We start from the raw sequence: 12359 nt of genomic DNA, 5'->3' as shown, positions 1-12359 counted from the left end.
TTATCAAACTCTACAGTCCTACACAGATAGAAACACACCTCATGCTTTAAAAAAGGCCTCATAATCTCAGGGGTTATCTGAGAGAAAATAATTTACTGTTGTTTACTGACATTAATTAAATGGCAAATAAACTCTGAATGAACACACACACACACACACACACACCTCTCTCTTATCTTTAGCTGTAGGCAAATACTTGACATTTAGGCCCATTGTGTTAAATGACATAAAAGCATTAATATCTGAATTGTATAGAAATCATGTTAGAAGATTTAAGTAGCAGGCACACACACATACCTGGCTGTGTGGTGTTGAGTCCTGGCAGGTGGACAGGAGTGAAGGTGAAATCGGCTCCCGGCAGAGGCTGATCATCTTTACTCATACCGTTCTCATAGAGCTCTCCTTCCACTCGCTTCAGATGCCACGGCAACCCCAGCAAATGAACGACTGCAGATAGATAGAATTAAAGATACAACAATAGAATGAAAGAGTCAAGTCAAGTCACCTTTTTTTATATGGTGCTTTATACACTACATATTGTTTCAAAGCAGCTTTACAGTGATAAACAGAAAAATAACGCTTCAATGATGCAAACAGAATTCAATTCTGATGTAAAGCAGCTCAAAAATAGACAATAGTAAACTGTCATTATTATTATTATACAACTAAATAATTAAGATAGAGTAATAGATAGATAGATACAGCAGGTAGACGGACAGACAAATCACAATGTAATATTGTCTAGAAGAATTTATTAAGATTTTGTATAAGTAAGATGAATGAAACCGGTCACAGACAAAATTGCATGTTAATTGTACACTGAAAATTAGATTAGAATATTGTATTAAAACATTCTTCAATACATTATTTGTTACATCCAATAACACTCATCTCCAGCTATGTTTTTTGTGCACACATACATTTAAGGTGTTCTCTTATCCCATCATCTCTTGAATGTGTGAGGAAGGCTGCAGAGGATCCTGGGAGTGGAATATAAATCGCTCAGGTGGCATTTTATGATCTCCCAGCAGTGAAAGGCCTTTGGCGCATGGTAATGACCTCATCCTAATTACAGCCAATAAAAAGGACAAACTCTCATTCTGCTCACCTCAGGGCCCCCGATACCAGCTATCTCATCATGCAGTTTCCCTCTCTCTCTTTCTCCTGTGCGTGTGTGTGTGGGATTTCAGTCGATCAGGGAAATGAGGTGAGAAGATATACTGACGACGAGGTCTGGAACGGCGAGTGAAAATCAGGTTATTCACCCAGATAGTTTCTCCCTCTCATTCCCTCCCGTTCCTCAGGCGCACAGGAGTCGCGTGTGGGTTTGCGCGCGTGTGCGCACATTGGGCTCTGCCGTGAGGAGGCGTCTTTACGAGCCATAAAGAGGGATTGGTGTCTCAGCAGGGAGCTGGATCTACATGATCCTCTCTTTTATCTCCCCCTATTCGCCCTCATCTCTCTCTCCCTCACACACACACACAAAGTAGCTGCCATTGGCTAAATGACAGATCACCCCAAGCACTGCGGATCAGCTTTAACACAGAAATTAACAGGGTGTAGAGTTCAGTTCAAGAATGGACATACGATACTTTTCTATTGTCCCATTCACACCTGAAATAAACATGTTTTTGGTGATCGGATAGCACTTAATCAGCCTGTGATTGATACCACTTTTAGAGGCGGTCAAGGACAAATTCTGACACAGCTAAACTAATACAGATGTTGCACAACAAATAATCATTATCTGTCACTTTGATGGCCTGGGATTTAAATTTTCTGTCTAGTGTTTCCCCATCCATTGACAATGATATAATAACTTCTCTGGTAAAAGCTCTTTTAGTCTTACCAAGAGCTGTATCAACTTTTTCCTTTTATACTTTTATTCTAAGACAACAGATATAGCACTCTTGTGACCTGCTCACCCAATTTAATAAACAATATTCCATGAATTATTTCTCTGAACTACACCCAGAATCACTTGTTTCTCTCCCCAAACCCTCATATCTCTCTACTGGTTGCAGGGGCACTTAAAAAAGTTTTTCGCCATCTTTATATTTTAATCGTGACCATCTGGGTATTGCACAAGGGTAAAACAATAAAATGTGGTAAAAAGTTTCCAATACAGTTAAAAAATAATAATACAATTAAAAAAGTCTTACGTTCAAGAAACATCAGCATCATACAAATTGATTTACCCAATTCGTTAAGTTTATATATCTGTGTTGTGGAAACTACACACCGCCAAAAAAAAAACATGCAATAATATTTCTATTAAGGATTTTCATAATTTAAGAATCTAAGTCTTGGACAAGCGTAAAACAATAAAACACGGTAGAAGTTTCCAAGACAGTTTTATGTGATCTTCATTAAATTATGTAAAAGGAAAAAAGAAAAAGTACCCAAAGTTAAAGAAACCAAAAAGTTCAGTGTCATAAAAATGGATTAGTTCCCCAATTTATTAGAGTTTACCTGTCTGTTTGGAAAAAAAAATATGAACAGAGCTTTAGACAGGACAACAGAAAGAAGGTGGGCGAGATTGACAGAAGAGAAATTGATAGATGAGCAGATCGATGACATCACAAAGCTCTCTATAGGTGTGTGTGCGTAAGCGAGAGCTGTCCTGTGTGCATGTGTGTGTACAGGATCACAAAGCGCTGTAAAGGTGCGCGTCTGGAAGGTCTCATAAATTCCACAGAGGCCACATTTCTCTGCCCTGCCGGACTCAGAGCCTTGAACGGCAAACATCGATCCCTTAAAACCTCTAACCTCTCCGCTAGTTCTCTCTTTACAACCGCTAATGAAGAGAAAAATCTCTCTCACTCTCCCCTTCTTTCTCTCTGCCATTTTTCTCTCTGACCCTTCTCCCCCACTTTTCCGCTCTCTCTCTTTCAACAACATGGACTACAGGGAAGGATTCAGCACTCTTGAAAGGGAGAGAGAAATAGAAAGTGAGAAGGACGCCATTCATCAAGGCTTTTGTTAAATCAACAGATTTTAACATGATTTGTAGAGCGCCGGGTAGAGCTAGAAACATACAACATTGAGTACGGGATCTGTCGCATACGTGTGCGTATGCACGAGAAAAAAAGGGAGAGAGATAAAGAGAGAGACAAAGAGACATGTTTCACAGGAGAGGACTGAGAGCTGCTCACTAGACAAAAGTCCCACATACATCAAAGCTGGCTTTAACCTTGATGCTGAATAGCACACTACCCTGAGACTGAGAAATGGTTAAGCTCTCTGAGTTTAATGTCACACTACAGTTTGTTAATATCCTCGGCTAGGAAGCTGGGCTAAAAGAAATGGATTCGTTTATTGTGTGTCCTGGCTATCGGTCAATGAGAACAATGAGCTTTTGTGGGCTGGCCATTGTGGAGGTGAGTCAATGTTGAAAAAGGCACAAGCTTCGCATCCGGGCAAAAACCCGATCCCCCTCAGGATGTCTAGGGAGAATGGTCTGGAAGATATTGAATTAAGGGATGTAACGGACAGGAGGCGGACGTTTTCACATCCAGCTGCTGTTTTGAAATGATGGAAATGTTGTTTAGATGAGGAATGCTGTAGACGGGCGGTTCAGGTTAAATGAATAGAGCAGTTATGAGACTGGGCGGACAGCTTCTGAGGGAGGGTCTTACAGCCAATGACAGGAGAGGAGAGTTTGTGTGAATTGATCATCATTTGTTGAGATGATGTAAAAATGCTTCGCATGAATGTTCGCGGGGTCATATTTCCAGAGGACGCCACCGTCGTCTGACCTCGCCACTTTGCCCAACTGAGATATCTCCATGACTTTAAAATGAAGACAGAAGACAAATGTTTTAAGGAGAGATTAGGCCTTTCCTTCAAGAGTAGATAAACCCTCCCTTTTAGTGAGGAGAGAACAAAGACACCTCTTCCTTACAGAAAAAAACCCATCCTATCTTAGAGGACTGAGATGATTGGCAGCATAAATCTGTCATTTTCTTCTTGTTTATGGAAAACTTGCATGGAGGTGACTGAATGCAAAAAAAAAGAAAAGAAAAGAAAACAACAAAAAAAAGGACAGATTTTCATGGAAATGCTGTCAATCAAATTTTCACTGCTGTCAGACAATCAGATTTTAGCATTCTTCTTTGTCCTATGTAAGAAAACTTCACTAATCACTGAAAAAAAAGTTAATTTGTATATTTTAAAAAAAGAACATTTCTTTTTAAATCAATCATAGTTATTTTAAGGAAATGTCTTGACTGAACTAACAGTATAATGGTGGCATGACTGCTATCTGCAATCATTGTAACATTTACAATTTATCAATTTAAGGACTCAAATCCGGAAATCACAAAACAACAAGTTACCAAACATGATCCGAACACAATCAATAACAACAATGTAAATAAAACTAGCAAACAAATGCAATTATATTAATTATGTATGTATGCCCCAAAGCATGCTGGGAAGAGGGCAAATGGGCAAACCACAAAACCCTTTTCCCGTGAAAGCCCATTCTAGGGTTTCAGTTTTAGGAGGGGCTGAGAACATCTCTTTTAACTGTGAGATGTCACGAGTCTGAACCTTTCTCACCTGACAACTTTTTAAAAATAAATAACAAATAAATAACTTTTTAAAAAATAAAAGTGCATCTGAGTCAATTTATGTACAGTATAAAAGCAACTGTGGCGCATCTTATTTTGTGGTTTCACTGTAGCGGAGAGCATTTGGATAGAGAAATGAAGAATGTCTGTGAGTACTATGTGAGGCTGAACATCTCCTTATGGCACTTAGGATAGAAAGGATAAGACTGCAACTTTACATTTCGAATAAACTTCAACTTTTACTTTTTTAATGACTGGTAAGGGGATGATTATAACAACTGACACTCGTTAACCGATCATTAACCGTTAAACAACAAGATTATGGTAAATTAGAATTAAATTAAATTAGAAAAGACAACAACTGTATAAGAATGATGCGTCTGTTATAACAAGCACTCTTGACGATTTGTCACCTTGCAATTCAATATTGATGTGGGATGTAGTTTTGTAGTTGTTTTTAAAAACATTTTCTTTGCGGAGTGCTCAATTCCTCATACGCGCGTGTTGGTGAGGTCACAAGTGTGGTTATGTGGTGATGTCGTTATGAATTTAAGCAGGGCAAATTAACTGTAGTTCCTAATATTAATTTAATAACCATACTAGCCTTATAATAATAATAATTGAATACATTAATGGGAAAACGAGCCAATTATCATATTGATATCGTCAAAGGCAGCAGCCATCGCCGATATCTCTGACTATTGTCGATACGCGATACTATCGTCTATCGGCACAACCCTAATATATATATATATATATATATATATATATATGGAATAAATAAGCCTATACGCTAAATATATTTCACTTAAACAATTAACAAAATAACAAAACAATGCGCTCCACAAACAAGTTCATACTGTAGGAAGGAAACCGAGACCACAGAAAGTACACCCTGTTTGTTTTCTTCATCTTTTTTTTTTCAAAATCACAATGTTTTGTTTTTATTGTGAGTGTACCCAAATACATATACAAATTGTTTACCCATTACAAATTCAATAAAAGTAAACCTTTACAGTTTCGAATGACGTCTTATGATTCTGTTGTATGAAAGAATATTTTAAGTTGTTTCCGCTGTTATAAGGAACATTTTCAAGTAATCGCGCAGGCACCTAACGCATACACACAGATACAACTTTTCGTTTATTATCTTAGCCGGAAACACAAACGTCTAAACCCAGGGTGGGTAAACCAAAGCACAGGAGAGATCCTAAACCGTGTGATTCTTCAGCAGGATTGTTTGTGCACCCAGAGCACTGTACATCACCCTGGTTCAAAGGAGCCTGCTAAATGACAAGTGACTGCTGCTGATAAAAGCTGACTGCGAACTGACGAATGCAAATGAAGTACAATTAATCTGAGAATGCAGAGACACATTTATTCTACACACTACGTGCAGGAGCTGGCAGATAAAGGGAGAAAAATGTGTGAAATGGTGATGAGATGCTTGTCAAAAGGTGCATCAAAAGATGATGTCATTTTTTTTATGATAAAACACATTCTCACGATCTCAACTTGGTGTACAGAATCAATAAATTACCTATAAATAATTGTTTTGCCATTTTGTTAGTTTTGCAGAATATACACACTTACCCCCCTCTTAAAACTCTTAAAAAAAAAACTTAAAACTTAAAACTCTTAAAAAAAAAAATTAGAAATGAAATCTCTAAATTAGACTCTTCCTATTCAAGCATGCAGCCGAACACCTTGCCAAAGCTCTTGACTGGACTAATGTAATGCGCTTTTCAGCTACAATCAAACCTCTGCAAATGATCTAGAATGCGGCAGTGGTTTTTAACGAACCCAAGAGAGCGCATGTTATATCTCTCTTTGTCTCACTCCACTAGCTGTCAGTTGCTGCCCGCACGCATCAAGTTCAAGGCACTGATGCTTGCGTACAGAACACTCGGAGGATCTGCACCCTTACCTCCACTCACTACTGTAAATCAATGTTCCCTCCAGAAACCTGCAGTCATGGTACCAGTACAAAGAGGTGCAAAATAACTCTCTCAAACCTTCACATTCATTGTCCCTTGATGGTGGAATGATCTTCTCTATCTGACGGCATCAGAAAAGGTGAATCCCTCTCTACCTTTGAAAAACAAGTAAAGACAACTCACAACTGTTAATGGAAAATTCTCTCCATTCTCTACCCTCTAACCTATATTTCTGTAATAGCTTGTACTTTGTACTATTCCGAGCAATTTTGGAACTTTTTATTGTGGCACTTTTCAATTACTGTACCACTAGAATGGTTTAAGAAGGTTTAAGTATTCCTCATTTGCGAATTGCTTTGGATAAAAGCGTCTGCTAAATGAATAAAATGCAAATCTCAATTGTTTCAGCAATTATATTAAATGGAAAGCAAAATGAGAGAGAGAGAGCGAGAGAGAGAGCAAAAAAGGACCCTAGTAATCTCATACGTGTCTCCTCTAGAGATCTCCACAACGTCTCGCTTGGACTTCAGATTTGTCAAGATCTCAAAGTCTGCAATGAAAAGCATTTCTCATCTAATTCATCCAGAACAAATGTTCTGAGCTAGGCAATTCAATATTTTTAGGTTTTGTTCATTATTTTATTATAGCTGTATAAAGTATGTCAACAATCATCTCCTTTATGTCTATTATTTAAATAAAAGTGAGAAGCCTGTGTTAATAAATTTGTTCTTGGTCAAATTCCTTTCAAAATTCAGAGAGAAATTTGCACGGAAACATCTACATGATAGATGAAAAGCATAATAAGGAAGCAGATAATTGTTTTCATGTTACGTCTGATAACGTTATATGAAAGGCCAAGCGTAAAATTCTATAATCATTTAATTAAAGCTGCAGTCCGTAAAAACAAAAATCAATCATGTTCCAAGTGACTTTAGGCATCACAACATTATAATGTGCAGTTTGAAAAATTGATATTTAAAGATTGGCTAAAGATTAAATTTAACAATGTTATTAAATTATTAGTGATTTTAAAGATGAACCTGAAGAAGGTCAACTGTTTAATTGTCTTAAGTACAGGCTTTATAAACGGCAGTTGACCATTGCATTTCTCACAAAGGCAACCAAATATACAAAAGCAAGGGTATAGACCTTATGTAGCTCCACCGCTTTCAGCACTGCGCTCGTTGTGTTCTGTCTTCCGGTTTGTATTTCCATAGCATGAAGGTAAGACCTTATGGATTTATGAATGAACCGCTCGTTTTAAATTCTTCCCGATCAGCTCACTTTTGTTATGACATCCGTTAAAACATTACAATGCTCATGATAACTTTTCTTAACTCTAAAATAAGTAAGTCCACTTCACTGAGGCCATACAAATATACAGAGCTACCACAAAACAAGAAGTTCAAAGACAAAATTCTACAATTGGCTGTGCACGCGTTTCTCTGGCGCATAAGGTCTATAGGTGTTGAACAACATGCCTTCCTATCCATCAGCCGAACCCCCCCCCCCCCCATTGCTTAGCCTAAGGGTGTGTCTTTATCCTCTGGAAACAAACATGCAAACACACACAGAAACACAAAATTCAACTGTTTGATTTCTTCCCTTTTAAGGGAAATGGCAGAAAGCCACTCTGCTGAGTGGGGTCTTCTGGGATCTAGTGGGGTTTTTTCATTGATCTAGTGTTTTGATCATAAAAATGCATCCATAAACATGCATCCATTTTTTTAACTGCTGTTGAAGCAATGAAGTCCTTTTCACAACTTCAAATTAGTAAAATTGCACACAAAAAAAAAAATCATTAGTGAGTGTGTAAAAACTATGGCTGTCACTTAATCTAATTATTTGTTTACATCTATATTTGCTGTGAAAATCCGCCAAAGGAAGATGATTAAAAGACATTACATTATTGTGAAAGATGAAAGCAATGAATGCATTGAATCTTTCAATCGAGACTGACAACCATAGTAAAAATGTGTACGTGTATATGCATATAGATCTCATAAGGCTGCTGTATTATGCATGTGTTAGGTAGAGAGAAACATCACGAACAGCATGTGTGTATAAAGTGAAAATGAATAATACAGCAGCGGATGCCAGATTCACCGGAGAGAAAACTACGCCCACGCTCAAACCCATATGTCTACTGCTTCCTGCTCCATGGCCTTTTGCACGTTTAATGTTGAATGGGTCCCCACCTTCTCCACCCAGTCTCAGCTTGCCACACCCTCACAATGCCTCACCTATTTCAGTACTGCCATGTCCTACACCGCTCCATCTACATCACTCCATCATTTACCAGTGGATTCAGATTCAGTAAATCCACATTCAATAAAAAGATTTTCTGGAATGAATAAAGTTGTCTAGTTCATCTTTAAAGCCAGTAATTTAGTCACATAAGCCTGGTGGTTTTCAAAGTTTTTGATGTCACGGACCCTCTAGCCAATCACAGCTCAACAGAGCCATTGACTAGAATCAGTAGAGAGAGCTCACTTTATTTTCTCCATTGTTTATTTGGTGAAGTAAGTTAAAGGAATCATATTTTGAGAGATCAAATTTTCCTTGATCTTTTGAAATAAGAGTTCAATGTACTATGATAAAATAATAAAGAAACTTTCAGAACACAAACATCTTCCGACTCAGTCCACAAATATCATATATTGCAATTCAGCTCATCCTGAAATGCTTGAATGTGATGGCAGAAACTCAAATTCATTAACATATAACTGCCCAACGTGAGTCAAAAATGCCCATTCAGTGTACAGTATACACTCTAAAAAATGCTGGGTTGTTTCAACCCATGTTTGGGTCAAATATGGACAAAAAAATATATAAGGTTGGGTTTGTCAATATTTGAGTGTATTAGGCCAAAGAGTCATAAACCCATACAATGAAGTAAAATTTAAAAAAGTCTAATAGGTCATTTAGTTTCCTTTAACATTATCTTTGATTTCTGATATCTTCTGGCAGATTCTGAAGCCATTGTAGCTCCATAAATCAAGATAATTAAAACCTGGCTGATGTGACTGGACATTTTAGCTTTTATGCTGACATTTTTAGTTTGGATAGATGGAGGTTCGTCTCACTGAAACCATCTTACTTAGTCCCCTGGATACTATCAGCTGCTATCTGGGTCATTGCACTCATACAAAAACACCTCCCGTTTAACACAAACCTACAGAAACCTGCCTTTGACACACACCCACAAAAAAAACTCGCGTACGTAATAAAATGTTTGCCACTCTGCACTGTTATTATGGGGCAGCGTATCATAATGTTAAAAAAAAATAAAATAAGTATAATGTCTAATGTCTAAAACCCTCTCTCACTCTAACACACACACACAGATTCACTCAGTGCCTTTGATACATTTTCATCAACAATTATTGATTGCCTCTCTCTCTGTCCCTGCAGGATCCTTGACTCAATTAGGACATAACACACACACACACACACACACACACACACCACTTAATGTCTTCATAGTGTGTGCAAGTCTGGTAGCTAACGTGTGCTTGTTAAAGTAAAAATTGTGGTGAGGCCAGACGATACAGCCTCATTAAATTCATTCAATTAAATAAACACACAGACCCATTAAAACCCTTCTTTTAGGATAAACACTCTATTAAAACATCTGACCTTAATCTAAACTGTGAACCCAATACTGTCCCTTACTCGTTCCCTAATGATAATTATATACTCATACCTGAACAGAATTCAACAGAAAGTTCTTATGATTAACTTCATTAAATTTCCTTTAAAGTCCATCATCCATAAAATTACACAGATCTAACCCTGTGTGTGTTTTTTTTATTATTATTTTATTTTATTATTATGTTTTGGCTAATTTGATCATGATTTCAGTTACCAGTACATTAGTCTCAGCTCCAATTAACAATTTCTACCATTTTTAAAGTAATATTCCAGATTAAATACAAGCACTACAATAGAAAACAGATTTTAAAAATGTATATTTTATTTAAAAATAATAATAATAATTATAACAACACTTTTTAAAACAAAATTGAAGAATGATTTGGTAATCGTTTTTCCATTCTTTTTTCCCCATTTCCATTCCACAGATTTAACTATATGTGTATATGAACCTGATAATCCACAGTTTTCCTGAAGAATTACATTGGCCTGATTCTAACCTTAACCCAACCCCAACACTACCCTAAAAGACAATGAGATGTTTTAGATAGAATATTTACGATATGCCTATTGGCCAATTAAATTACACTTCAGCACCGGCACACAACAAAGTCACATTTCCAGTTACCATGTTTTATGGGTCCTTTTCTTCTCATCTGTGATGCTTTTACTCAGCAGGACAAAAGTTTTTGTTCAGCGTGTGAAGATAATGCAGATTCATTCGTTCTTTATGTTCCTCTTTATCTTTATCCCTTTTATCCCTTTGCTTCCCTTCATTTGCACAGAAAATGAACTGAGAACACATTTAGATTGTTGGATAAGGATGAACGTTAAGAGACAAAGCAGACGGATTGCATCTGTTTAGACAGGGTGCCACTAACGATGGGGTGAAAGACGACCATACGATCATTAACGGCACATCTCCAGAGCATGCACATGAGCGCACACACACACACACACACACACGCAGCAAACCGTTTCTCTGGCATAATTAAAGGAATAGTTATTATTCCTATACACCCAAATATTTCATTAGGAAAAAAATCTGTGAGTAAAATATGACTCATTTGCCATTAGTCAACAAAAAAATAGACAAAAAAAAAAAATCTGCTGTATCCGTTGGCCTGCAGAGCAATTTGTGTTCAGCATTCTTTAAAAATAAATAAATAATATATATATATATCATCAATATCATGAATCCAGCATGGATTACATTTTCAGCATGAATTATATACACACACAGACATTACCGATTACAGTAAATGTTGATGAGTACGAATTTTTGGGTTTGAAACAAATTAATACTTTTTTTCCCCAGCATGGATTCATTAAATGGCTCAAAAGTGACAGTAAATGGCTGTAATGCCTACTGAAAACTCAGCTTTGCCATCACAGGAATAAATTGCCTTTTAAAATATATTAAAAATAGAAAACAGTTATTTTAAATTGTAATAATATTTGACAATATTATTGGGTTTTTTTTACTGTATTTTTGATCAAATTAAGAGAAAAATTCTTACCAACCCCTTAATGAATTGGGACAAATTATTATTCAATTAACATTTACTTTATGAAAGCTTCACAGACCATATTACTACAACGGCCACACAACTCCTTTTCCAAGCTCTTCTTCTCTCCAGACTGGACTATTGTAATGCTCTCTTAGCGGGCCTTCCGGCATGTACTATCAAGCCTTTCCAACTGATCCAGAATGCAGCAGCGAGGGTGGTCTTCAACGAGCAGAAGAAAGCCCTCGTCACATCTCTCTTCATAGTTTGCACTTGCTGCCAATAGCCGCCGGCATCAAATTCAAGGCACTGATGTTTTCCTACAAGACAACCACTGGCTCTGCACCAAAATACCTAAACTCGCTAGTTCAGACTTATGCGCCCTCCAGAAGCTTGAGTTGTGCAAGTGAACGACGCCTCGTGGTGCCATCATCCCAAAGATACACAACATCACTCTCACAGACCTTTACCAGGACTGATCCCAGCTGGTGGAATGACCTGCCTATCTCAACCCGAGCACCTGAGTCTTTACACATCTTTTTCGTCAGCACCTGACCAATTAATACTAGCGTTTACCTTTTCTTTTCTATTTGTTTTTTTTCTGATTTAAAAAAATTAAATAAAACCTTGCTATGTGTACTGTGCTAGACTAACTGAGACTTGTTACAGCACTTGTATACGGTTGC

At 37.2% G+C, this 12359-nt stretch overlaps 1 protein-coding gene across 7 annotated transcripts in view; it reads right to left on the bottom strand.

Annotated features, from left to right (window-relative positions):
• The window catches only part of tenm1 (teneurin transmembrane protein 1), a 185562-nt gene that overhangs the window by 89728 nt on the left and 83475 nt on the right, over window positions 1-12359 (bottom strand). For all 7 annotated transcript variants that reach the window (XM_056260097.1, XM_056260098.1, XM_056260100.1 and 4 more), the window contains exon 6: window positions 298-447. In XM_056260097.1, coding sequence (XP_056116072.1) covers window positions 298-447 — 150 coding nt within the window. The remainder of the gene's footprint in view (window positions 1-297; window positions 448-12359) is intronic.

This window comes from Rhinichthys klamathensis, unplaced genomic scaffold (genome assembly GCF_029890125.1).
Source record: "Rhinichthys klamathensis goyatoka isolate OS25496 unplaced genomic scaffold, OSU_Roscu_1.1 h1tg000172l_1, whole genome shotgun sequence".
NCBI lineage: Eukaryota > Metazoa > Chordata > Actinopteri > Cypriniformes > Leuciscidae > Rhinichthys > Rhinichthys klamathensis.
The sequence above is the reverse complement of the archived record's forward strand: the minus strand, read 5'-3'. Positions and strand labels throughout refer to the sequence as shown.